Genomic DNA, 27,698 nt, shown 5'->3' with positions numbered 1-27,698 from the left:
GGCATCACGTATGTGTATATCATCATGCAATTGAATGAATTGATTGGATATAGTATTATGTTACGACAAAAAAAATATGCACGAAACTTTTTGTTAAAGGGTTTAGACAATATAAAAACCAATTAAACTTGAGATATAGTAATATGAATTTTACGGGATTCAGTATATTTTAATTCCTGATAAAAATATCAACATTAATCATTGTTTTAATATGTGACCATAGCAATCCAACCCTGGACTTGTTTAATCCAATGATTAGACACTAATCCTTTTGCTTAAATATTTAAAACCAAAAAAGCAGAAAATTAGAAGGGATTTGTTCTACACTCAAAAAAGTCAAAACTCTTTCACGTTCAAAGTGGATCTGCGATTAATCAAAGAGATAATTGTTTTTGCCTCGATTTCATCAGCAGTATTCTCACTCTCAACAATCTCCAAAATCTAGGTATCAAAGTATGATCGATTCTCCAGTTATCGTCGCCGCTAGGCCCGCTACGGAGAAAAGGTGCTGAATTCGATCCCACATTGTGAGTTTCCGCATTCTAGCAATACTTTAATGCACGATTCCAATCTATTTTTCCCCAATTTTTGTTGTTTCGAATTTGTGTAAATTGCTGTTGCATATTCGATCTGTTTTGTTGAGTTCAGGCGAGAGAAGAAGTGATTATTATGGCGAATTCACACTCGGCGTCGGATTTGAGGGTGAACCGCGTCAAGGTTTTGAGGATGGTGTTAGTGTTAGTAGGATTGTTGATGATTTGTTATATGGAGATGCATTCGAGAAAGTATTCAGCCGCATTGGCTATTTCGTGCTCGCCTTGCTCTTGTGACTGTGTTTCCGACACCACCCTCGCGTCTTCGCCGATTTGTGAGTTTGTATTCACATTCTACACACAGTGAGTGTGTGTGTCTGGAATAGTTTATGTTGCATCTTTATTCTATGCTTGCTGGATGATTTTTGTTTTGTTGCTAGCACTTTAATGTTGCTTTTTAAAATTGTTATCGAAGTTTATTTGTTGATTTTAACGGTGTAGAGTAGATTAGATCAACATTGTTACAGAGGCATAGAGGAAATGGAAACAGAACAGTTTTTTTAGCTTCCTGTTTGTTGAAAAGATTTAATAGTAGCTTATTGTTGATTTAGGGAAAAATTAATTTGGAGTGATATACTATTGCTTGATCTGGTTCACTTTTATTTGGTTATAAGGTGTCTAGTAATTATTCTATGACTATGACTGCTTGAATCGGAATTTTGTTATGGCATAACACGGGTTGGTCACCAGTTACATCAATTTCATGATTAGGGGTGAAACAACCAGCTACTCAATTTAGCCAGGCAAGTAGGAAAGACAAGCCCTTTTTGTGCAAACTCTTGAAGATGAATTTTATGTATTTTAGAAAACTATTTTGCTCTTGAGATCATGTGTTGATGTTGATATAAGGGGCTGGTGAAGGCAGTGAATGGATATGCTTCTAAGTTCTAATGCATGGATGTGGTGATGTTAGGTGTTTCCTTGTTTGTTGTAAAACTTTACAAGAAATAATTATTGTCCTTTTCACCGTTGTTGCGACTTCAATCCCTTTCTCTGAATTCCAGAAAAGGCCGAGTTTCATCAAGGATAATCATGATTTCGCTGCACTCCTTGTCTATTTTCGCCTTCTTTTGTCTGTTCTCCTTGAATGGATTTATAATTCACATGCTGATACCATAGACTTATAATATGCTCGCTGAAGGTTCAGAGTGCGGCATTTCTTTTACTGTAAATGTACCTGACTTTCTGTTTTGGCAGATTCTTATGCATTTCTCTTATCTTTGTTTTTCACATTTTGAATCTTCCGTCATAACCAATATATCCCACTCTTCTTGAAATAAGATGTTTCTTCGGACCATATTATTGTTGGCTCATGTTGGTAATTTACCTCCTTTCTGTCATTTTGCAGATCTGTTCAATACCTCATTTGCAGGTCAGTTATAGCTTTCTCTCTTCCCCATTTCTTCATCAGAGTTCTATAATACTTATAAATAAGTTGTAGTAAGTATACAATTTGATAGGAAATCTCTATTCGAAATCCAGTGTGCTCCTTTCCATGCTCATTCCTGTTTTCTTTAATCGACAACGAGATTACGTCCAGAATTCAGAAAACAGTTACACATTTACTTCCTGTCTTGAAAGGACGCTGTTAATGTTCTCATTCAATCAGTTTTTCTCCACAGATGTTATATACTGAAATTTTGAAATCTTCCCACCATGCTTGCAGACTGTGGTAAAGATGATCCTGAAACAAGGGATGAAATGAAGAAGGATATGATCGACCTACTGACCGAGGAAATCGGCTTACACGCAAATGTGACCGGTGATAGCTTGCAACGTACAAATGTGCTGATTATGAGCGCCAAAAGAGCGTCTTCGCACTTCCAGAAAGAAGCAGCTAAATGCATCGCAGGGGTGGAGACGTGCGAGGCTGCAAGGGAAATAGCCAGAGCAGAATTGATCGACGAGCGCAAGCTTACGGCTTTGTGGATGAGTCGAGCGCTGGGCTATGGCTGGAGTGATGGTGCCGTGAATAACATGAACGAAATTTTGTAAAAATAAAGGTTCAGTTATTTTACTTCATTTTTTTCTAGCATAGCCATTTTTGCAGGATAGTCTTGTATAGTTATTGTTAATATTTTTCTTACTTTTATAAATTGATGCTTTGTTTTCTTTAGGTTTATACAAATATACGTTTCCGACATTATATATGTGTTGAAAATTGAGAGAAATCAAATTTTATATACTCTCTCCGTCCCAATATAGTTGAGGCGTTTCTGAAAAAAACTAAAGCGCTACTGCTAAACACATGCGAAATCAGAAAGAAAATGATAGACAAATTTCAATATTGAGAATCTGCAGAATAATAGTTCAAATATTCAACAAGTGAGACATATCCATCTTCCACACATTCTTGTTTTTCCTACTCAATGAGAACTGCAACAATGGCTTTTTTCTTCAGGAAAATTAATGCTCAATTATGAAGTAGCATAGCCACCAAAATCCAACAGTCATACCAAATATATGCTATCTAAAACAGCAAAACCTGCAGCAACCCCACCTTCGTTTGAAGACGACACCTTTGTTCGCATCAGGTAGCCAGAATGGTTATTCATGATCACCTTCTCCTTGTTTCTGTGGATTGCATTCTTGGTATAAAATCACCATATTTTGTATAAAAAGGGGATAATAGTAGATTATATCACGAAGTTTGGTCAGATTCTGGTCAGTCGGTCAGTCAAATATGCTTTGGTAACTGTCTCATCTGTGTGCAAAACGACGTTTTTTATGATTCTCAAAACGACCTCTCTTCATTAAAATAACTGTTTTTCTCTTCTTTCCTTCTTTTCTTTGTTTCTTTCTTATTTCAATAAAACAACATCGTTTTAAGCATCGCTAAAAGACGTCGTTTTGTACACGATTGAGAAAACTGAGAAAAACTAAAACTTCAACATTTAATATTCTGTTTTCAAACTTTATGTAACTGGCCAGAATGTGCCCAAACTGTGTGATTTTTAAGAATCCTAAAAAAAGAATATAAAACGATGATTTTTTTTATTATTACTATTAGCATTTCATATATGGTTTCATGTTTTCGAGCTATCTTAGCATCTATACTTTTTTATTTTTTATTTTTGCATTTTATGCAGTTATCTCTTAGAACTTACATTATTGTACTTTGCTTCAAACTTCAGATAATGGTTAATTGAATTATGAAATGATAATGAAAAAAATCATTGCCAACAATTTACCTTAAATATGTACCGTATACCCCGAGTTCTGATAGAACTTGCTCTTTATGAGAGATGCCTTCGCGCATTAGAATCGCGGGCGAAGTAGCTGGGAAAATCCTCTGCATAAGAATGTAGGCCGCATCTTCTTCCGTGCCTTTCTTCTGCATTTCTTGCAGTGCTACCCTTACATCGTCTCCATAAATATTGTTTCCTGTGCAGAAAGGTCGCACGGGTTCAATGATGACAGCGAATTTAGCAGCATAAGCATAGCAATTTCAGATATCATACCTCCTCCTTCTCTCTGGGGCTTCATGACATATAGTCCTGGCCTCTCGATTGCATCGTTGACAATGCTCGAATCTTCCAAATTCCACAATCCGGCAAAGCACTTTCGTACTTTGGCTATGTCGTCCTTGTTCTCAAGAAATCTGTTTGTGGAATCAAGAAAATGAAAAGAGTTATAGGAGAAAGTTTGATAAATTAAACTTTTGTATGAGTAGCAAATATTAACCTTTCGAGCTGATTGGGTTTCGCCAGCTCTTGTTGAATTTTCTTGGTGCCGGCTAGGTGATATGCGATTGAAGGGCATTTGATTGCACGTGACTGCTCGATCAGAAGCCTAGCACTCCATTCCTATACGAAAATAGATAAGCATTAAGAGAGAGAGAGAGAGAGAGAGGAAATGTTGCTCGTATAGTTCTCAGATGCGTCTAGAAAGATCGCATAACGAGAACCATAGAAGAAGTGCGCTACGATGTGCCAACTGAAAAAGAAGTTAATGAAATAAGAATCGAGTTACTGATTCTGAAGGATAATCAGTAGGTGCATATCCAGCTCGAAAGTAAGACACTGCAACTACTTCACCATCTCTGCAATTGTAAATGTTTTAAAACGTTAAAAAACGATGCTAGCAAGTAGCGGAGTAATGCAACTCAGTTCCTCGAGATGCTTACACAACAAGAGTTCCGTCTGCCAGAAGCTCCCCTTGTGCATCGATCTCTGCTAAGGTTTTCCTAATACTTCTAACTTGATATGTACGTTCGAGTTAAGAAATATCAAAACGCCCAAGATATATAGTGATAGGAAATGAACTTACGATCTATCAACAATATCATCAACGTTATATATGTCGAAATTTGAAAAAGTAGCCAAGAGAGGATATTTTTCCATCAAGAGCGTAAAAAGCCAATGTTGATCGTACATGTTCCGTTCTTCAGGTTGAACCACGATCATAACCACAGCCCTGCGTAGAAATTACTCATTAGCGACTTCTTCAGTAACTTTTAAAAAGTCTCGAAAGTACAACATCGTTTGAAAACCAACCTGGGGTTATTATATTCAGACCAGGCTTTCTGTAATGCTTCCTCGAACTGATTAGCAGAAGCGTTTTCGGGAATCCTCTCTGGATCCAAAGCAAGGTGTTGCTTGAATTGATGAAGCAAGCTCCTGAAAGTTCAACTATCCCTCCTTATAGATGCTTATTTTAAAGATGCGGCTTTTCACAGAGAATACTTAGATACAACGTACAAATGCATCTGCTTTTGTAGCAGCAAAATGTTGAAAAACGGTTCTATTTGGTCAATCTAAGTTGACATATAATACGGCATACAAAACAAGAAAATGTATTCCGTACATTTCTCCTTTCTGTCAGTGCATTTAACTTTTAATTCTCGAGCAATTCGAAACATCCATATATGTATAATTTATTGATGAATCCATGGAAATAATAATGTTAACTGATGGTAAAGGACATAACAATATATACTAAAATAACCTGTGAAGATCACTAACGAGACAGCTCAACCCCGCAAATGAAGAAGAAATTGTATTGAGCTCGATTTGGAGAAGTAAATTAGTGTTCTCATCCACCATATAGTCAGAGCGATGTAGTCCTAAGCGTATATCCTAGTTTACAAGTACATACAATGTCAGTATCCTCACCAGAAGAGTCCATCGGATTTAGGAAGAGACGAATGCCAATAAAAGTAAATGCTTCCGTTTTTAAGAAAGATGTTGATTTGGAAGAAAAAATGACAACAGTCAGAAACAACTACGGAATCAAGAAAATGCATCTCGAAGAAGTACCTCTTTCTTGTTCATATCCAACATCTTGGCATGAATATCTAGAAGCCTGGATGTAAAAGCATCCACCTTTTTCGTCCTGCAGTAAAAAGACGAGCAACAAAATTAGTATAGCATAGAATTTTATACTCCGTTCTTTCCAAACTTACGACTAAAGCCTCCTTTCTGAAAACCCTTCATAAAGAACAGTTCCAAAAACTAGTCTGAAAGCAACACTGACTTCTAACATTATCTCGTATACATAGCAAAAATCCAACATCTTAAGTTCACCAATAGCCATATGTTGGGAAACAAGAAGTTGTAAACATGGTGATAACTGATAAGTACTATAAGCATAATAGTATAAGATAATGCTCGGGGATCATATCCATCGATCTATCAGCTAAGCAAACCACATGAGTACAAAATTATGTACTATAAAGAAATCATAGTGCTAGAGGCTGATTCCGACATTTGGATACGTGACAACATGAACGCACGGGTGGGAATAAACACAACCCATCTAACCTGGCAAGCGATTCCTGTAAGAAGTTCGAGTCTAAGCTGACACGGTCAACTAGTTCGTTGAATATGGGAGCTACTTCACAAGCTTGTTTATAATGACTTTCTTGAAATGGCATTGGCAACAGAGAGATAGGTGCGTGCACTAGACCCACACCCGGAACAGTTCCCGATTTCTGCAAATTCAAAGAAATCAAGAATCGGAACACAGACAATCGTAACAATACAACCTCAATCACCACTCCACACATTCAATTCGACAGATTACTGTCAAAATGAAGTTAAATACCACGAATCAATTAAATTTAGGGAAATTGATGATCACAATGTGCCCATTAACAACTCTTCAATCCCTACAATGAAATGGATAAACTAATAACAAAATTAAACAAAAACACACTCATCTTTCCAGCTAATCAAACAGCTCAAGTAAAGAAACCATCTTATTCTACCAATTCAATCAACCCCATCAAACAAATCAAGAACTATACAGCCTAATTCACCAAACCACACATTCGATTAGACAGATTACTCGAAATGAAGTTAAATATCAAGAATCAATTCAATTCAATCCGGAAAAGGGGAAATGGATGATCTCAATGTGCCCAATAACCAACTCTCCAATCCCTACAATGAAATGAACTAACAACAAAATAAAGCAAAAAACACACTCTTTTTTCCAGCTAATCAAACAGCTCAAGCAAAGAAACCCCCATCTTATTCCACCAATTCATTCAACATCATCAAATCAAGTTAAAATCCGACACCCAAAAAGTGAGATCAAATTTTGGGATGTACAATCGAAACAAACCTGCGAAGCCCTGTCTCCAACAAGCAACCCACGGAGAGAGCTCCAAACCAGAGCATCATACGCGATTTTCTCCAGCAGATTGGAGTCTAAACCGTGAGGATCAAACACGGGGTTTGGGGGTTTGGCTTCGAATTTCAATGGCGGAAGCGGCGAAGAAGAATTCTGGGCCATGGGAATTATGCTGGGATATTGGCGAGCTCGGGAATTTGTTGGTTTTTGTTGGAAGCTGCGATTTGTGAAGCAGATGTTTTTCTCCACTCCAAAAGCGTGGAGCTGCTTTAGCATATCTGTAGACTGTAGAAATGAAACGGCGGCGCTGGTGAATTTGATGTCAATTTCTCATTGAGTGGTGACGACCACTGTGGACCAATGCTGTTGTGTTGGAATCAAAATTGAGTTCTGTGAAAAGTTAATGACGCTTTCCTCTTTCTCCTTTCTCATACGTTTTTCATTCCCAAATTATAGTACTCCTCCACTGATTAATGGTTGATTCGATTTTGTGCTTCAAATGCAAAATCAGAATTTTCGTTTATAAATAATCATGTTGATTTCAAATTGATTTTTGATTTATTAAAGATGTTGATGTTGACCAATTTTGATTTTTCACAAAAAAATTCATGTATGTAAATTCCTGAAATCAAATATTCAGAAAATGAAATCTTTTGTAAGACAGGAATGTTGAGACGGTGTCGAAAAGTTGAGGCGGTGTGTAGTCATTGTTGACAATAGATGACGGAAAAAGAAAAATCAAAGTATACACCAACTCCAAGGAATGAAAGTTGAGTTGCGGCATTGTGAGGTCGGTGATAGTTCAATGTCGATTTTTAATGGAGTTTTTTTTTGTCATCATCACCATTAATGAGGTCAATCGATTCCACGTGAATTATCATTGACTATATAGTAAAACGAGTCTCAAAAGTCATAATACTTTTTTTTTGTTGTGTATGTGACAAATGCACAATGGAATAAGAACGAACACTAAAACCTTTTAACATTTAGTTATAGTAAAACAAGTCTCACGAGTCATAAATATTACTGTATTTTTCAATAAAATCGATCCGTGTAAAGTGTAAGCAACTAAAATAACAGAGCACATCACAACTCTAGTTCGTTACACTTTGTATCATTTTGGCGGCATAGCCTAGTGATAAGGTGGGGGACTACAAATCCTTTTTCCTTAGTTCAAACCTGAGTGTCACTTAAATCACTCGGTATCTTTTTGTTCTGATCATTCTAGAAAAAGAATATTCTCTCCGTCCTATAAGAATATACACTTTTTTCTTTTTAGTCCGTCCCACAAGAATATGCACTTTCTAATTTTGGAATTCTTTTCTCTCTAATGAAATAAAACTCATTCACCACTAATAATACTTTATTTACTTTTTTTCTCTACTCTATCTTACTTTACCAATTTTATATTAAAATTCGTGTCAAATCCAAAACGCATATTCTTTGGGGACGGATGAAGGAGTTCTCTTCGTAAAATATGAGGTAGAACCAATCCAAATTTCTTTTCCAAACTTAATAAATGGACCCACTTACATGTCTTACTTTTGCTGCTATATCAGGATATACTCCACGTTTTGCTTGACGTAAAACAAATAGTAGCACATTTGTTTCTATCTTTATTGAATTTTTTCATAGCTCTTATAGATAATTTAATAAGTCAATGATTTATTTGGGATTGGGGGAGAAATTCTTTACTTCTCCATTCACTTGCAAATGGAGTAACAAAGTAGTATTAATAAACATTTTCTATTTAATTATAGTAAATAATTTGTAGCTAACTTTGTCTTCAACATTCCGTTGTCGTCCAGCGGTTAGGATATCTGGCTTTCACCCGATTCCCGGCAACGGAATCTTTTTATTTTAACTTTATTTTATTTTGTTTTATTTTATTTTCATGTATATATATATATATTGCTTCACCCCTTCTCTTCATCGTTTTCGTGTTCACTGGTAACAAATTCGATTTTCCTTTAGGATATTCAGCGAGCACCTAGAGGCCATAGCAGAACTTGCACAGCTCCTACAATTCTCCTTGGACTTTTATCCAACAGTTTCTGTGCGTAATCTGGAATTTCTGCGGCTTGAACTTCCGGTCAAACAGTTGGCATTCGCTGGAGATTCTGCAGTCTGCACCAACACTTTCTGGACTTTTATCAAACACTTGTCGGTTGAGGGAGTTTGACAGCTGCATGATAATGACGGCTGGGGTCTGGGGAGGAAGAGCTCAGTGGAGTAATTGCAAAAAATATTACTCCTATAAAATTTAGATAAATTTAGTTCACTTTAAATATCAATTAGAAAAATCATGAATTTAATATTGTTTGAAATTGTTAAAGCCAAAATTTGGGTTAATATCTATTTCTAAATCTTCATATTCAGAATAATCCCTACTTTATATAAATGAAAATATTTTGGTCAATTAATGTTAGATTTATTTTTATGTGTGATTACTAAAGTTTCGGATATATAAAAATTTAACCAAAGTTCATACATATTTCTGGGTAATTTGACATGCTATAAAATTCAACTTATAATTTTTGCTTGGAATAAGATACGAGATCAATAGACAATCTTACACGAAACACATCTTTTGACCTTATATGAAAACACAGTAAACCGGATGGAAGTAGATGAAATAAGCGAACGTTAAGTTGTACTCCGAAAATAGTATTGAACCTCATAAACCCAACTCGATCCGACCCAACTCAGATCAACAGACGAAGAACCTGACTTTAGATACAAAAGGATCAGAACTTGTATTAAAAAGAATAAATTATAAATATGTGATTTGAATTTATAAAAATACATACTCGTATACTATTATTTAATATATTTCGTACTTCTAACAATAAAATCATAAATGACCTCGACTCTACCTTGCAGACTTTTCCATTATAATTTGTGTTGTATTGTCGGCTCGAATTTATGTTTATTTGTAGATTTCAAAGAAAATTAGTATATTTATCTTCTTTGAAATTATGGATGAAATTTATAGAGATGGTTTCACATAAAACTCTCATAACTTTTATAATCGATAGATTGTTGTATTGCTTGAGGAACGAAGTTCGATAAAAGTAACACTTATATAGTTTTACTCTCTTCGATCGTCTCATTAGGACATGCCTAAAGTTCAAGACATGAATATTAAGAATCGAAAAGTTTATAATAAGATAAGAAAGCGAATTCCAAAATGTTAGAACACATAATAACTTGAACGACATTTGAAATTCTTATTAACATGGGAAGGAGTTGTAATACTAGCATTAAATTTTATAGACTCCATTTTTCCCAACAAATTAATATACTATGTTTATTTTGTATAAATGTTTTTAGAAGTTGATGCATATTAATCACAATTACATAGTAATGAAACTAGTGGCTGATATTAATCTAATCTTGTTAGGTTTGCATAATTTGATTTCATTATTAATTACTATGATGGCAGAAAAGTAGAAGTGAGTGCAATAACTAATCAATGTGAACATATCTTCAATTAAATCTACTATAATTTAAATATTCCACCTAGCTAATTATTCAGTACACACACCCACTTTTACTAGACCTAGTAATGTAGTGTTGTCTATAAATTAACCAGTACTATAATTTTTAATTATAGCATGATAATTACAAGCAATAGCGCAGCTTAAGGATTTATGATTATGCATCGTGTTAATAATATAAACCTAGCTACTAATTAATTAAATACAAATTAAAAGGAGCACAGTCGTCACCCACAAGAATTATATATATTAAACGACCTATATATAGTAATAAATATGTTAATCGTAACCTTAATTATTAAACATCTAATAATATTTATACTATCAAATTATTAAACATTACTACTCCACAATTTATATGTTTGTTTAATCTATAATGATGAATAAAAGTTTACTTTCCATTATTAGCCCGTGCTATTATTCATAGACTTGGTGAGAAATGTTGATAATTATTTTCTTACATTTTTAATCCAGTTTTGTTAGTGAAGCATTTTAGCTAAACGAATAAAGCCCGAGCTTGACAGTATTAATCAAAGTAAAACAAAAGCATGCATTCACTCCAAAACCACTATATAAGAAAAGCAACGAACATGAAGTTTGACGTTGTCTGACAATCTCATATCTGTCAGATAACCACAAATAGCAAGAAATAGAAAATTCGCGATTAACACAAGAAAACAAAAGTAAAGGAATAACACACATCCTGCCATTATATGTCATCATCATCTATCAGATAACCACAAATAGCAAGAAACGGAAAATTCGCAATGATGTCAAAGATGAAGGTTGAAACCGTACTTTAATCTAGACGTGTGTAAAAGTTGGAATAGTAGATAGTTCCCACATCTCACATTATATATAGATTTTTAAAATTCCACCTAAATAGTTTGAATGTTAATAAATTTCTCTCTCAAAAGTTAAATTAATCCAACAATAAATTCAGAAAATAATTCAAAAATAATCAATTTTAATCAGAGATGAGTACAATTGATTCCAAAAAAATTACCACAACAGATAAATTATGAAATAAAAAATAAATTGCAACATAATTACCAACCACCTCATGAAAACCAAGATTTTATTGCTACTTGTATTTGAACATGGTAACAATTAATTCAAGGTTGCTCCTTTCTTATGAAATCATAAGTTAACCACCCAAGCACAACTGTCCAATTAAATGCACTAAAACTACCACTTGTTTTTTTTTTCTATTTTATTTATTTTATTATTTCCACTTTGATCTCCAATCCTCTACTTATATACTCCCCAATTCTCCCTTTTATCACTCAACCAATTCCATAAAAATAATTTTGAGCATTTTCTTGAGTGCTCAAAGCCAATGGCTAGTGCCCTTCTCTTCGCCCTCCTCTCGGCCGCACTCCTCGCCTCGACGGCGACGACGCGCGTCGAGGCCCGGGCATTCTTCGTGTTCGGAGACTCGCTGGTGGACGTCGGCAACAACAACTACCTCGCGACGACCGCCCGAGCCGACGCCCCGCCCTACGGCATCGACTACCCCGGCCGCCGCGCCACCGGCCGGTTCTCCAACGGCTTCAACATCCCTGATCTCATCAGTTGAGTCTCGAACCCCTCCCCGTGCTACGTTTCGTTAGTTCACGGACTGTATCAGTCCGTGAACTGACGAAATAAAGTAGTACGAGATTAGACCACGTGACATGATTAATTTTTTACTAATATTTTTTTGATATGACGAAATAAAGTACGAGATTAATTAGACCACGTGACTTGACTAATTAATTTTTAAATATTTTTTTAAATTTAGGTCAGAGCATTGGTCAAAGTGAATCACCTCTACCCTACTTGAGTCCATCAATGAGTGGATCAAAATTGCTAATTGGAGCAAATTTTGCTTCTGCTGGAGTTGGAATTCTCAATGACACTGGAGTTCAGTTTGTAAGTATACATTTAATTAATTTTCTAAATTTATAAGTATATTTATGCTTGTATTTTTAGATTAATTTCAAGAGATCATTCAAGATTCATATATAATATTACATTCTTCATTAGAAGTGCTATTATCAGTTGGACATTAATGTTTATAAAGAATTACTACTTTCACAAATTAATTAAATTTATTGATTATCGTTTTCAGTTTCTTGTTTGTATTTCAGTTTCTTCACTTATTTTGTGACATTTTCTTAGTTTTTCTGTAAAAAGTGTATATATAAATTTGGAAAAGCCTACATATATAGATCTATTTGGTTTTATTTTCCTGAGTTAGGAAATATTTTTTGTTTGTAATGTTAGTTTAAAAGTGAGAAAAAAGACCACATTTGAATCACTAATTTTGCTATTATGTATCCATGGATTCGAGAAGTGCATCTCATTTTGGAATGCTATATATAGAAAATATTTAAATACATTCACATTTAAGTGTCACAGAGCATTAAGTGTTTAGTAGGTATGAAAACGTGTCACAAAATTTAAAACCAGACAGATGTATTTATGATGAAAATAAATGGAGTACATATTTCATAGTACTAGAATTACTATTTTGAGCATCCAAATAATAAAGAAAAAACTGAACATAATAATTTAATATTCTATTTTCAAATATGGAATTAAGATCATGATATCATTACCAAATTTTGTAATTTACATATCTGTTATCTTTTTTTATTGATTATTAATTTATAGAAATTTGTATGCAAAATTCCACAGGTGAATATAATTAGAATTGGGCAACAATTGCAATATTTTCAACAATATCAATCAAGAGTGAGTCAAATAATTGGACCAGTTGAGGCTCAGAGACTAGTAAATCAAGCTTTGGTCCTAATTACTTTGGGAGGAAATGATTTTGTTAACAACTATTATTTGGTACCATTTTCCGCCCGGTCGCGCCAATATACTCTTCAGAACTACGTTCCCTTCATTATCTCCGAGTATCGCAAGGTTCTGAAGGTAAACTCCCGACTTTATGAGTATTTGTCGCTCATCATTCATTTCTTGGTTCTCATTAGATTGGACTTGATTTTTGCTGGCAAATAAAACAAACAAATATCTTAAATTGGTATTAAAAAAGATAATCTTGAATTTAGTATTGAAAAGCCCTAATTTTGCTTTCAAGACCATTTTCATGTCAAACCCTATTTAAAATAACTATTGTACTTGACATGTTTTGATAAAAATGGAACTGGTGTGACATGATAAAACATAATACTATTTGCTGTCGAGAAAAGTGCATTTATTTAAAATGTAGACATAGACGTGAAATAAAATTATTGTAGTTAATTAATGGGCTAAAGATAAGTCCTTCTCAAGGTACAAAATGTTGGTGGTCGTCTTTACTATCATTGAATAAGGGAATAAATGTAAACTATCTACTTCCTAATAAATTCATATAATAATTTGAATATTTTGAATTCTTCAATAAAAAACATAGATCCACTTAGTCAACAAAATTAACTTTACCTAATCTTAATGGTCAATTTTAGTCATTTAATGATATTTCATCCAACGCCTTCTAAATCGAGTCAGATTTAGGGTCTCGGGACATCGCGATCCAACGCCTTCTAAATCGAGTCTGATTTAGGGTGGACTCGCGACGTCCCAACCCAACACCTTCTAAGTCGAGTCTAATTTAGGGTTTAGTGACTTCACATTCTAACGCCTCCTAAATCGAGTCTAATAAATTAAATTGACTATGCAGAGACTTCACGGCCTAGGCGCCCGTAAGGTCCTAGTGACCGGGACCGGCCCACTCGGGTGCGTCCCGGCCGAACTGGCCCAGCGCAGCCGGAATGGCGAGTGCTCGGCCGAACTTCAACGTGCCGCTGGCCTCTTCAACCCACAGCTCACCCAAATGCTCCTCTCCCTCAACTCTGAGCTCGGCGGCGACATCTTCGTCGCCGCCAACACACAACTCACTCACTACGACTTCATCAACAACCCCCAAGCATTCGGTATATATATATTTCTCTCTCCCCCTCTCTCACATACGCACACGAAAACATGACACGAACACGTACTAATTAATTACGCGTTTTCTCGGCTAGGGTTTGTGACATCGAAGGTCGCGTGCTGCGGTCAGGGACGATACAACGGGATAGGACTATGCACACCGCTCTCCAACCTGTGCCCTAACAGAGATGTGTATGCATTTTGGGACCCATTCCATCCCTCTGAGAGAGCAAACAGAATCATTGTGCAGCAAATCTTGACTGGAGACTTGAACTACATGAACCCCATGAATCTCAGCACCATCTTAGCCATGGATTCTCAGACATGATCTCACCAAATGTTTTAGTTTGCGATTGGATTTTCTTCTTTTTTTGCCTTGTGTTTCAATTTGTTTTTGCTCTATTTGAAGCTAGCTTGTCTTTCCTATGCAAAAGTAATTGTTAAGAGGAGAACTATTGTTTTTTCTATTTTTTTAATTAGGTTTGAGTGAGGAATTTAATAAATTGTGATATTATCTTGTGGTAATATTTATGTTCATCACATGCTTCATTACTCCTTGATATTTATTTCCCTGTCTATACTACCAAAGTATTAAATTAAATGCATGATCAAAGATGTGGACAGTTGCCACACATCACATTTTATAAAGATAAAAATAAATCCACTTAAATATATCAAAAAAGGTTAATAAATTTCTATCTCAAAAGGTAAATCAGTTCTACAATAAATTGAAATAACCATTTTTCACAATAAATAAAACAAATAAAAATTGCAACTTTATTACCAACTGTCCAATTGAATGCAATAGAACTACTTGTTTTTTTATTTCACCATTTTTTCCTTTTTTTCATTCTATACATAATTATATACCATAAGAATTTAAGCATGATGTTCAATGTTTTGGGAGGATTTATTGGGTCGTTTGGGCCTGCTTATAAATTTTTGGAATTTAAGCATGTGAGGTTCAATGTTTTGGGTGGATTTATTGGGCCACTTGGGCCTGCTTATTTCTTTTTGATGGACTAGGCTGTAGACTTTCTGGTGTGTTTTGTAGTAGTATTGTTGTACTTGTACAAAACAAACTCATATAGAATGAACAATAATATTAAGACTAAAGTCCCTTTTTGATCCTTAACATATAGCGATTTTTTGATTTTGATCCATAACATTATCTTTTGAATTATTCGGTCTCTCACAAATAAAAATGGGTCACATTTGGTCCATTTTGGACGGAACCGTCACGGTTTTAATTACCGGGTCACAAATCCGTCACTAATCCATCACTAATTGGGAGAAACTGTTCCGTGACTAATCCGTGACTAAATAAAAATATTAAAATCAATAATATTTAAATTTAAAGCAAAATCCTCCATCTCCATCGTCGATTCCCACCTCACCTCAACCCCCAATCCCATCAAACTCCAAGAATTCAACTACAAAGATCTCGAATTGGCCACCGACAACTTCTCCGTCGCCACTCTCCTCGGCCGGGGCAGCCACGGCCTCATCTACAAAGGCGTCCTCCGCGGCGGCCGCCTCGTCCCCTCACAGACTGCCCGAGAATTCCACCGAATTCGACATCTTGTCCAAGCTGCAGAGCCCTAGATTGGTCAATCTCGTCGGATTCACCAAGAATCCCTCCCAAGATCGCCTTTTGGTGGTCGAATTCATGAGCAACGGTACACTTTTTGATGTTTTGCATTCCACCTCACGGCCCCCAAATTGGGGGAGGCCGGAGGAGGATCAAATTGGCTTTGCAGATTGCTAAAGCTGTGTTGCATTCTTTGAATACACCTGTGATTCATAGAGATATTAAATCTGATAATGTTTTGATTGATACTATTACAAAAGAAAAGCAACAGACTAATACCTAAAAACAAGAGCAAAAGAGGAGCACAAAATCAATGTATCTATGTGAATTCTTTCCGTCCGTCCATCCTATGATATCGCTCAAATTATTTCAAGAGACGTATACTCGTCTCTTAGAATACAAATGGAATTAAAGCCTTCACATCTTTAGGAAAATCCTCAAATTTGGATTGATACCATCTGCTAGTGGCATAGCTCCTACCCATCAAATAAAAGGTTGTGCCCAAACCAACACAAACCGAAAAAACGGTTTGTGAAATGCAAGAAATCCCCCAAAATCCAATGATTTCGAATAAGTAGTGTGGGCATATCACTAGGGAGAAGAGGCCTCCTTGTGGGATTTTGTATTGTTTTTCACCTTTATTTCTCAGTTTTGATAGAAGAAAATGGTGGTAGAAATTACCACCAATTCCCACCAAAAATAATGTGACTCCAATGTATTTGAGATCAATAGGTGGCTCTTGGAGTTGTAGCATTAGTTGTTGAGTGTAGATCATGGCTGCCGAGGAGAGGAAGTAGCTCGTGGAGATGACGAACATGGCTTCGATTTCCATCATCGCACTCATTTTGTGAACGAATAGAACCTATCGAAAAATTTAAAATAGTTCTTTAGCGAATGAACAATATATGTAAGTTTTCGAAATTGAAAAGAATAATGCACCTAAATTTATGAACCAATACGATACAGACCAAACATGAGAGACTAGCCTGTTAGAATAGAGAGAGCTCATTTAGTCTATATACCCCACATCGGTTGTGAGGCTCATTTAGTCTATATACCCCACATCAGTTGTTCTCACAAGCGATGTGAGAATTGAGTCCGTAACATTCGACCCTCCTTTAAGGGTCAACGTCCTCGTTGGTCACGGCCACGTTGGTCACGGCTGGTTCTTTGCCAGGCCACTACTCCGAGTTCTCGTTGGTCACGGCCACGTTGGTCACGACGGATTCTTTGCCCGGCCACCACTCCGTGGGTCACCACTCCGAGCGGTCCCAAACGCACTCGTTGGTCACGGCGAGTTCATTGCCCGGCCACCACTCCGAGCCGTTTGGGCTCTCAATGAAAGCACCAATTGATACAGACCAAACATGAGAACTCATCCCAAAAGACTAGCATGTTAGGAGAGAGAGCACATTTAGTCTATATACCCCACATCAGTTGTTCTCACAACCGATGTGGGAATTGAGTCCATAACACAAGACTTTTTTTTGTAGAGTTTTTAAATATGGAAGACATTATATATTGAATATAAGTAAGAATAGAAGTAACTAGTTATAGTAGTAGCAATTATGTTTTGGGACTGCAACAGTCTTTTCATATTAATGTATATTTATGTGGTGCGTTGGTATAAATTCGAGATTATTAATTTACACAACCTACATGAAATATACCTAATTATTTAACATATACTATCGTGGAGGCATGAAATGAAAATACATGAAATGTCTAATTATTAAACATATAGAGGAGGCAGGAATTGAAAATGAAGCCTGTCTACTTGTTAGGAACTAGAACTTCCTATCTCAAATAATATTAATTACACAACCTACATGAAATCCCTAATTATAATGTACCAGATATTTATAAAATATGAATGATTTAAGCCGAATAAAAATATTTTGAAAATCGCGTCTACATTGCAAATCCAAGGAAAAACTATTTGACAATCTACCAATGGCAGAAAGATAAACATAGATAAATTGTAACACTACAAGTAAATAATGACATAATTTTTTAAAATTGAATTGGACCGATTTATTATAAATCATTATTCCTGTATTAAATTGCCATAAATTAGGAGTATGATTTAAAAGGTTTTGATTCGAAAGATTTATGATAAACAGATAAAGTGAGTTAAGTGACAACATACAATAAAAAAATTTTTCTCTTCCTAAATTTCCAGATGTTTAATTTAAAATTATTCCAGAAGGGTAAATGTACAATACGTTAATCAATTTAAAATGCATTAATAATGCTATACGTTTATCCTTCCACAATAATTAAAATAAATAAATCTCGTTTAAATTAATCCCTACACGTGTAAAACATTCTATTGGATATTATACTCAAATCAAATTGGAAACAATTTCTGAATTCATCATAAATATTTCAAATTAAATGCTTCGTAATCACTAGTGTAGATGTAGTATACTAGATGCAATTTAGTAAGTGAAAAATATATTCAAATAAGATTAGTTAGATTTTATTCAATGTTTATTATACTACTAAATTCCCTAATGTAACAGTGCACATGGATAAGCAAAAAAATAGAAAAAAAAATTAATTACCTCAAGGAGTCGTTTGAAGAAATGCAGGGTGATAGCCGCGCGGAGCAGCGCGAACCGCAGATCTCCGATGGGGAAGGCGAGGAGAGAGAAAACTCCGGCCAAAAACGCCGGCGTGTAGGCTCCGATCATCCCTAATTTGACGGAAACTTTAGGTTTCTCCTTCGTCGTGTCGTCCACGCGCAATAGCTTCGAGTACTGCATATTCTTCCCCTTCACCTCCATCCACCCCCCGTTGATCATCGCCAGCAAACAGATCGCCGAAATCGCGGTTATCACCGCGCTCGCCGGCGGCGGGTAGAGGAAATTTAGCAGCATTGAGAAGACCATCGCTGCGGAGATTTTGTGTTGGAAGGGAATTTAGGGAGAGTGTTTCATATTTTGGCTGAGGAGGGAAGTATTTATAGAGAAAAAGAGAGAGAGGTGTAGGCAGAAAAGCAAGGCTATTGAATAAAAATAACTAGTTTCAAGATATAAGTTGGTAGAAGGAATGCATAGATTTAGTTTGTCGATAAATTTTCTGGACGAATTATCGATGACGACTATTGTTGGTGAGTTGTCGTCTTATGTAAGCAAATTATACATACCAAACAGGAGAACCCATCCCAAAAGACGAGCTTGTTAGGAGAGAGAGCTCATTTAGTCTATATACCCCACATCACATTAGTTGTTCTCATAACTAATGTGGGAATTGAGTCCGTAAAAGTGGTATATTAGTAAATTCCTGGGTAATGTCATTGGAATTTTTGGCGTGTTCACTTCACGCCAAGGCCCGTTAGAGATCCGTTGTTAATCAGTCATAATTAAAAACAAATTATTAATCATTGGAGAATCTTAGGGAATATCTTACGATGTTCCTAAAATACAAGAATGTTGAAATAGGACCATACATAATGCCCATGAGTAAAAGAAATGATGAGAGCAAAAACTGGCGAACAGTAGAATAATATGCGAGTTGGCCTTGTGGTATTGCAGTTAATGTCTGATGTCAGAAGTCTCGAATTCGAATCCATCATAACACATCCTTTAAATTTCTATTCATTTATTAAAAAATAGAAACAATATTGAAATCAATAAATGACAAAAGCAAAATGATCAATCTGAATATCTTACATAAGAAAAGTAATGGACGAACAAATCAACATATACTCGTATATTAAAATATGAAAGGAATCAAAGCCTTCACATCTTTAGGAAAATCCTCAAATTTGGATTGATACCATCTTCTAGTGGCATAACTCCTACCCATCAAATAAAAGGTTGTGCTCAAACCAACACTAACCGAAAAAATTGTCTGTGAAATGCAAGAAATTCCCCAAAAACCAATGATTTCGAATAAATAGTGGGGGCATATCACTAGAGAGAAGAGGCCATCTTGTGGAATTTTGTACTGTTTTTCACCTTTGCTTCTCAATTTTGATAGAATAAAATGGTGGTAGAAATTCCCACCAATTCCCACTAAAAATAATGCCACTCCTATGTATTTGAGATCGATAGAAGGCTCTTGGAGTTGTAGCATTAGTTGTTGAGTGTAGATCATGGTTGCTGAGGAGAGGAAGTAGCCCGTGGAGATGACGAACATGGCTTCGGTTTCCATCATTGCACTGTATTTGTGAACGAATAGAACCTATCGGAGAATTGAAAATAGTTCTTTAAACAAAATCATAGATTTCAAGAGCTTTCGAAATTGAAGAGAATAATGATGTGCAGACATATGTGCAATGGTAGAAGCCATAACTTAATTTGTACTTAGTAGTAATTAATTATTTTTTGTGGTTGGTAAGTATAGTTATAAATTCAAACGTTATCTCCTCAACTATTAAGAACATGTATGCACAAGAATTCATCTTTTGTATTGCTTAGGAAATAGTAGGAAGTTTCTATCTCCAAAACACACGTTCCAAAAATTTGTCTTTTGTCATTTATTTTTGTAATACTCCAAAGTATATATATACTGTATTAGCTGTTTCCAAAGTTTATTTTAGGCGGTTTTGGACCCGTGATGTGCAATAAATTTTTACGTTATGAATTTTAATTTTCATGTCGACATAAAATATTTCAACAGCCATGTCTTTAAATATGATAGAGCAAATGAATTTTGAATTTGTGATGCCTCTTACTACTATATAACTATAGCCTCAATTTACTAGTATTACTTTGACTTAGTAGAGTTTAAGAGAGTATATGTAACAAGTACAATAAGGATACGAGTGGGAAAAAAATATTATAATGAGAGTATCATTTTTATACATTAATTTAGTGATAATAAAATTTAAGTCACAAATTTTAATCAAATTTCGATGAATCTCATAAAGCTTAAAAACGAAACATTAAATCACAAAATTACAAATTTTCCTAATCCTTAATCCTTATATAAAAAGTGGTCTTTTGGTGATACTCAAAGTGCGACTATTATCATTTTGAACATCACAAAAGATTTCATTTTGTACACAATAAGACGGTTGAGAAAAATTAAATTTTGTGATCTAATATTTCATTTCCAAACATTGTGGGGCCAATCAAAATTTTTATTTTAAATGATTATTATATTATGATTATATAATATAATAAACTAGTGAATTATGAAAAAAGAGTCGTAAAACAAAACAAAAATGTTAAATTTAGAATTTTAAGCAATCAAACTATATAAAAAGAGGATTTATTTCGTACCTCAACGAGTCGCTTGAAGAAATGTGTGGTGATAGCACCACGGAGCAGCGTGAACCGCAGATCTCCGAGAGGGAAGGCGACGAGAGAGAAAACTCCGGCCAAAAACGCCGGCGTGTAGACCGCGATCATCCCTACTTTTCCGGAAACTCTAGGCTTCTCCTTCGCCTTGTCGTCGTCCACGCGCAGCAGCTTCGAGTACTGCATATTCTTCCCCTTCACCTCCATCCACCCCGCGTTGCTCATCGACAGCACATTCATCACCGACATCGCCGTTATCACCACGCTCACCGGCGGCGTGTAAAGGAACTTCATCAGCACTGAAACCAGCATCGCGACGGTGAATTTGTGTGGAATTTGGACAGTGATGGATATTGTTTGATCTATTTGGCTGAGGAGGAATGTTTATGTTCAGAGAAAGAGTGGTATATGTGGGCAAAGCCAAACCATTCGATTACTACCTACATCTTTTTGTGTTTTTTTAATTTTATTTTTGGAATTATGAAAAAATAGTCATATAGATTGAGAGCTACAGATAACTAGATTCCGTTTTAATACAATCGATTGATATACTCTGAATAACTAAACCACAAATTTAGAGAGATTAATTCAATTGATAAGGCCATCCACAACGCTGTTCCTATACCGTTCTTATACCGTGCCTTAAACCACTATTTGAGGGCCCCACTGTACTTTTTTACTCCATTCCTTAACTAAGAAATGGAACCTGCAACCCTTCGTTCCTTAACCGTTCCTTAACCGTTCCTTAAATTACTATTCATTCAATTTCATTTTTTTTAATTTCCAACCCAATTCAATTTAAATAAACACACTTTAATAAAAAAACAAACACACTTTATTAAAAAACACACAACATTAAAAAAAAATTCAACTTAAACTTAAAAAAAAAAACAAAAAAAAACACACAATTAAAATCCTAAAAACATAAAAAACACAAAATTAAAAACAAACAATTAAACGTGGGAAAATAAAAAAACTACTCCGTCGGCGAATCATCCTCTGGAGGCGGTCGAGGTTGAGGGGGAGTCGGAAGGCCAAGTTGTGCTGCCATATACACAATTCTGTTCCACCAGGCCGTGAATTGGGCGTACGAGAAGCGGGAAGTGTCCGCCATTGTGGCGGTCATGTACGCCACCTTAAGTGTGTCCGAGCCTCCCCGCGAGCCCGATCCCGAGGCCGACTGGCTTGATTCGCCTCGGCCCTTCCTCGCTCTAGCCGCCTTCGTCCCTTGCGGCCGACGGCGCCCACGGCTGGATCCCCCGTATTCGTCGGGCGTTGGATCCCCCGTACCCCCAAACACCTGCGGTTCACCCTCGCTGGCCTCACCGGTGTCACCAGACGAGTAGTAGCCGCTCGCCGTGTGCTTCGTGCGCTTTGAGGTTGAGCCCGAGCTCGAGCGGACACCGCCGGCCCACCTTTCCTCGTCCTTGACGAGCTGCCAAATATCAACATATTTGAACTGTAGACCGGTGTCCTGGTAGAAGACGCGCAAAGCCGCCCTCAGAATGTCGGCGCCCGAAGCTCCGCTTTGGTAGTTCGTCGCTTCGGCCGAGTAGATGCCGCAAAATTTTTTGACCTGTGCGTCGACTCGGCCAAAGTGAGCATGGAGCATTGTATATTTGCGCTTCCGGGCCCCTTTCGGCTTAGTCTGGTGGTAGACATCACGGACCTTTTCCCAGAAGCACTTGGCGGCTTGTTGGTTCCCGACGATGGGATCGTACGAGACGGTGAGCCAGGCGGTGTACACCGCCTTAGTTTCTTCGTTGTTGTACGGATGTCGGCCCAGATCCTCCAGTTCCTCCTCCTCCTCCTCCTCCTCGGGTGCCTCAGACGCAGCCCTAGAGCTTCCACCGCCTCGGCTTCCTCCCTGGGTGGGTTCTACGGGGATATCCTCCCGAATCTGGGACAAACCCTGAGAAAGCCGCGAGCCGGGTGGTCGAGCGTAGGCATCCACATCGAAAGTGGGTGGTTGGTACCCACCCGGCGTCGCCGACCCCTAGGTGCCCGGCGTCAACGACCCGGAACCACCTAGTGTGTTGTACATGGTCTCCCAATCGCCGAACGCGTTGAGATCCCACCCACCGGAGCCGCCACCGCCGTAATTCCCGTCGCCGGACATTTTGTGAAGGAGATTGAAATAGAAAATTGGAGAGGAATTGATGTTGGTTTAGGAAGAGTAGATGTGTAGTTGTGTGTGAAATGTAATAAATTAGGTGTATTTATAGAATAATAAAATAAAAATAAAAATAAAAAAAAGTTAAAAAAACGGTAATATGACCGTTTAAAAAAATTATAAAAATATATTTTTTAAAAAAAATAATTATTGCGTCATCGCTGACGTGTCCCACTCGCGGGCCGGCGAGTGGGAAGCACGCACGAAGCGGGGAGCGCCACGTCGCCCGAGCGCGTGGCGGCACAAGCCGTGCCGCGTTCCGTGCCGTCGGCACGCGGAACGGAATGGGAACGAAATGGGAGCGGAACGGTGTGCCGCAACGCGTTCCGCGGCGAAACCGTTCCGGCGGAACGGCACGCGGAACGCCGGCGGCATGCGTTGCGGGTGCCCTAACAAACAACTCAAAATTTATGCTCCATGGCTTCAAAATCACTTACCATAGTATCCTAAAGGAAAACAATGCAGAAGTCGAGTAAACCCAACAACTGAAAGAGAAGTGCAGTTTCAACCCATGATTTCAGGGGCGATCGAACCTATCAAAAAACGACGGTGTCAGATGCAAAGCCCGCAATCAAAATTCGACAAAAATATCGAGAAACTTAGTGAGTAACCATCAGAGTACATAAATATCAAATCATATGTGAGTTTGGAAAAGACTGGAGATAGATAGCAAGGGGTTACCTGTTGGGAGAGATTGCTTCAGCTTCTCAGAGTCGAATGCGTAAAGATACTTGGAGCAACGAACTTTGCAACATCCTTGCAAACCCTTTATTTACACAGATCATGCGTCCTTCCTTCTAGCAGCGACAAGGAAGTATTTGATTTCATGGATTTGCTTAGGCTGGAAATCACAAACAAAACGAGCAATGATCAAAACATGAATCTATTTATGTGACATTGGCATAAAATTTGGCTCTCAAATCTCTACCATCAAAAAATCACAATCAAGAGTGTGTCTACCTAGCTCTCTTTCCCTGAACCACGAGCTCAAGCCAATGCAGTATTGAGCAATACGTACAGCCTACTCGTGCCATTTTCAACGTTGCTCAACAATTTCCTTTAACTCTTTAAGGCTAAAACAAGGAGCCTTCTGAATTCCCCTCTCTCTCATCATCTCCTTAACCCTAGCAACATCTTCCCACTTCCCTGCTGCAGCATAAACATTAACCAGAATATTGTAACCGGAGGAGCTATGAGGATCTTGCTCGATCAAGTCTTTGGCTGTCTGCTCTCCCATCGCCATGTCCCCTTCAAAACGACACGAGGCAAACAGCCCCGCCCACGTTGAGGATTCTTGAGACATTCCCTCATCAATCGGAATGTTCTTCAAAACACTCACTGCCTCCTCCGTTAGACCTACATTGGCCATCAGATTAGCCATGCACCAGTAGTGACCAAAATTAGGTTTGATGCCGAAATCATCGGTCATCTGGGAGAAGTAATTTCTCCCGTCTTCCAACAGCCCAAGGCGCGCACAAGCGCATAAAACTCCAATGAAGGTAAGTTCATCTGCAGCTAACCTATCGTTTCCCCTAATTTCAACGAGCATTTCTGCGAATAGACTAAGTCCCTCGACTGGATTGCCGTGAATGCAGTACCCTAAAACTATTGCATTCCAAGAAACAGAATTCTTCCTCGGCATACTCTCAAAAACCAGTCGAGCCGAATCGACCTTACCACATTTGCTATACATATCAATCGTAGCTGTATCTATAATCAAACTCAAACTCGAAAAGGACCTAATGAGAAATCCATGAACAGATCTCCCTTCCTTCAATCTATTAGACCTCCCACAAGCAGTGATCACTTGCACCATGGTAGTGTCATTACTCCTTACATATTGCCCCATCATTTCTCTGAACAATTTCAACGAATTCCCCGGACTCCGAAGTTTCAAATACCCGGTAATCACAACGTTCCACGAGACCACATTTCTCTCAGGCATTTCATCGAACAGCTTATGCGCTAATCCCATTTCACCAGCCTTCGCAAAACCATCAATCACAGTGTTCCATGAAACTAAATCTCTAACAACCATTTCGACAAACAGTTTGTTCGCGACATCCACAACCCCACAACAAGCGTAGAAATGAATCAACGAATTCTGCACCGGTAAAACACTGTCAAAACCGAATTTCACAATGTGCCCGTGGCACATTCGCCCCGAGCTCAAACACCCCGATTTCGCGCAAGCACTGATCAATGGCGGAAACGTGAATCCATTGGGGTAGAATCCATCGCCTCTCAACATCTCCACATAGAAGACCACAGCCTTTTCATAATAACTGCTGCAGGAATACTGTTTTATAACGGTATTGACGCAAAACGCATCGGGAGATTCAACGCGCTTGAAAATCAGCAGCGTGTAGCACAAATCGTTGATCAAATTCGACGAGAGCTTCAGGAGGCGGCCGGCGAAGGAGGAGTCGCGGAAGAGGCCGGATGTTATCAAGTGCGATTGGATTTGGAAGAGATGGATTGAGGTCTTGCAGCATTGGAGCAAATGGAGAGCTCTGCTTGCGACGGAATGAGAAGCGCTGGTTTCTGAATTGGGAGAGAGGGGTGAAGAGGAGAATGGTTTGAATGGATTCGAGTGGAGGAGGAGGAGGTTTCTGAAACTGAGGAGTCTTGCCATTCATTGAAATGTTTGGATTGAGATGGAGCTGCGCTGCTTCGTTTATTGAAACGGCGGAAATTATCATGGAAACATGGAGAATTGACGATGCGATACGCCAATTGATGCTGAAGGAGAAATTGGTGAAGGAAAAAGAGAGCGCCATGGTTATGGAGGTTTCTTCCCAATGTACTAATGGGCCGACATTAATTGGGCTAAATATGATCAAAATTAGATAATGGATTATGGAGAGTTGCAAATGGGCCGAGATCTTTATATGTGATTGGATATACTCTCAGCCCAATTTAGTAATGGGGCGATGTTAAATGGGCTAAATTTGACCAAATGGGCCGAGATCTTTAGCTCATCATAATATTATGATGAGCTAAACATAATTGTTTTACGGAATGAAAAGTAATCAAGTATGTTCGTCAATAATTCATTAAAAATAAAATATTTCTATATCTATATTTTATATAGAAGGGAAAGAGGAGGGACTGAGGATGTGACGGGAAGGTTGGGCGAGATAAGTGAGTAGAAGTTATTTATAATATTATTTTTATTTAAATATTTAAATTTATACTAGTATTTTATAAAATAAAATGTACTATATGTTCATGTGCAATCACTTATTTTATAGTAGAGATTCAGTAATGTTCAATCAACATTTCGTATTGTTTTATTTAAAATTTCTTTAATTTAATTTTATCAATAGAAGGGGATATTTAGTTGCCATTTGCAACTTAGTAAGTAAGGGATGAGATCCACTGCTGTGCAAAATGTCATATTAGGGAATGTTGTGGTGATCCAAACCATTCATTTCTGAAATGAAAAAAAATAGTAATACAAGTATTTGAAATTAATAGAAGGTGTGGATCAACACAACATCCCCTGTTGTTAGAGGTGCCCACGGTTCCGGAATCGGCGGTTACGGTTCGGAACCGTCGGTTTCGGCTTTAGAAATTACCAAACCGGAACCGAACCGCGAGTGTGTTTTACGGTTATGGTTCCAGTTCCAAAACCGCAGGTTTTGGTTCCGAACCGACGATTTTCCAATGATTTTTCACGGGTCCGAACCATTGGAGAACTCACTTAAGTATAAAGGGTGACAAGTGGAAGATGACACACAATAATTAATAAAATGCTCTTTTTTACTCTCTCCGTTCCATAAAAGATGTCTCACTTTCATTTTTAGTTTGTCACACTAAAGATGTCATGTTTCTTTTTTTTTTTAAATAATCTCTCACGTTAATATAAATACTATATTATCTCTCTCCACTTAGAGCATTAGCAATGGTTGGCCGATGGGAGGGCCTTCTCCATCGGCCTCATCGGCCAACCATTGCAGCGAGAAGGCCTAACAAAGGCCCTTTCCATATGGCCGTTGGAACGGCCTAGGCCGATCCCATTTTCTTTTTTCTTTTTTTGATTTTTTTATTTCATATTTTTTAATATAAATACTCGATCCCTTTATT

At 37.3% G+C, this 27,698-nt stretch overlaps 6 protein-coding genes across 8 annotated transcripts; 2 read left to right on the top strand and 4 right to left on the bottom strand.

Moving 5' to 3' along the window:
• The first annotated feature begins 298 nt into the window (after positions 1 to 298).
• Positions 299 to 2,715, top strand: LOC121762256. Of its 2 annotated transcripts, none has more exons than XM_042158068.1 (4): positions 299 to 505; positions 649 to 868; positions 1,942 to 1,965; positions 2,260 to 2,715. In XM_042158068.1, the coding sequence occupies exons 2-4, from the start codon at positions 670 to 672 to the stop codon at positions 2,586 to 2,588; spliced, it is 552 nt and encodes a 183-aa protein (XP_042014002.1). In that variant the 5' UTR covers positions 299 to 505; positions 649 to 669; the 3' UTR covers positions 2,589 to 2,715. The 2 variants fall into 2 exon arrangements, with proteins under 2 accessions (XP_042014002.1, XP_042014001.1); XM_042158067.1 differs by having other exon boundaries at positions 299 to 527.
• A 134-nt stretch (positions 2,716 to 2,849) lies between these two features.
• Positions 2,850 to 7,604, bottom strand: LOC121762255 (glutathione synthetase, chloroplastic-like). The gene is made up of 12 exons (XM_042158066.1): positions 7,161 to 7,604; positions 6,356 to 6,525; positions 5,852 to 5,927; positions 5,541 to 5,671; positions 5,090 to 5,212; positions 4,929 to 5,009; positions 4,720 to 4,800; positions 4,566 to 4,635; positions 4,278 to 4,399; positions 4,055 to 4,194; positions 3,785 to 3,977; positions 2,850 to 3,167 (listed from the first exon to the last, which is right to left on the bottom strand). The coding sequence occupies exons 1-12, from the start codon at positions 7,443 to 7,445 to the stop codon at positions 3,044 to 3,046; spliced, it is 1,596 nt and encodes a 531-aa protein (XP_042014000.1). The 5' UTR covers positions 7,446 to 7,604; the 3' UTR covers positions 2,850 to 3,043.
• A 4,345-nt stretch (positions 7,605 to 11,949) lies between these two features.
• Positions 11,950 to 15,130, top strand: LOC121763067 (GDSL esterase/lipase At5g33370-like). The gene is made up of 5 exons (XM_042159128.1): positions 11,950 to 12,243; positions 12,453 to 12,583; positions 13,352 to 13,594; positions 14,343 to 14,595; positions 14,689 to 15,130. Exons 1-5 carry the CDS (start codon positions 12,009 to 12,011, stop codon positions 14,919 to 14,921), a joined length of 1,095 nt encoding a protein of 364 aa, XP_042015062.1. The 5' UTR covers positions 11,950 to 12,008; the 3' UTR covers positions 14,922 to 15,130.
• An 848-nt stretch (positions 15,131 to 15,978) lies between these two features.
• Positions 15,979 to 19,099, bottom strand: LOC121761477 (very-long-chain enoyl-CoA reductase-like). The gene is made up of 2 exons (XM_042157123.1): positions 18,752 to 19,099; positions 15,979 to 17,046 (listed from the first exon to the last, which is right to left on the bottom strand). The coding sequence occupies exons 1-2, from the start codon at positions 19,076 to 19,078 to the stop codon at positions 16,576 to 16,578; spliced, it is 798 nt and encodes a 265-aa protein (XP_042013057.1). The 5' UTR covers positions 19,079 to 19,099; the 3' UTR covers positions 15,979 to 16,575.
• A 664-nt stretch (positions 19,100 to 19,763) lies between these two features.
• Positions 19,764 to 22,092, bottom strand: LOC121760348 (3-oxo-5-alpha-steroid 4-dehydrogenase 2-like). Its single transcript, XM_042156030.1, has 2 exons — positions 21,419 to 22,092; positions 19,764 to 20,375 (listed from the first exon to the last, which is right to left on the bottom strand). Exons 1-2 carry the CDS (start codon positions 21,746 to 21,748, stop codon positions 19,905 to 19,907), a joined length of 801 nt encoding a protein of 266 aa, XP_042011964.1. The 5' UTR covers positions 21,749 to 22,092; the 3' UTR covers positions 19,764 to 19,904.
• Positions 21,756 to 26,344, bottom strand: LOC121760346 (pentatricopeptide repeat-containing protein At3g51320-like). Of its 2 annotated transcripts, none has more exons than XM_042156029.1 (4): positions 24,538 to 26,344; positions 24,291 to 24,450; positions 24,047 to 24,142; positions 21,756 to 21,806 (listed from the first exon to the last, which is right to left on the bottom strand). In XM_042156029.1, the coding sequence occupies exon 1, from the start codon at positions 26,242 to 26,244 to the stop codon at positions 24,646 to 24,648; it is 1,599 nt and encodes a 532-aa protein (XP_042011963.1). In that variant the 5' UTR covers positions 26,245 to 26,344; the 3' UTR covers positions 21,756 to 21,806; positions 24,047 to 24,142; positions 24,291 to 24,450; positions 24,538 to 24,645. The 2 variants fall into 2 exon arrangements, with proteins under 2 accessions (XP_042011963.1, XP_042011962.1); XM_042156028.1 differs by having other exon boundaries at positions 24,570 to 26,344.
• Positions 26,345 to 27,698: the final 1,354 nt, after the last annotated feature.

The sequence above is a fragment of the Salvia splendens genome, chromosome 13 (genome assembly GCF_004379255.2).
Source record: "Salvia splendens isolate huo1 chromosome 13, SspV2, whole genome shotgun sequence".
NCBI classification, from domain to species: domain Eukaryota; kingdom Viridiplantae; phylum Streptophyta; class Magnoliopsida; order Lamiales; family Lamiaceae; genus Salvia; species Salvia splendens.
This window is presented reverse-complemented; position numbering and strand designations above follow the sequence as displayed.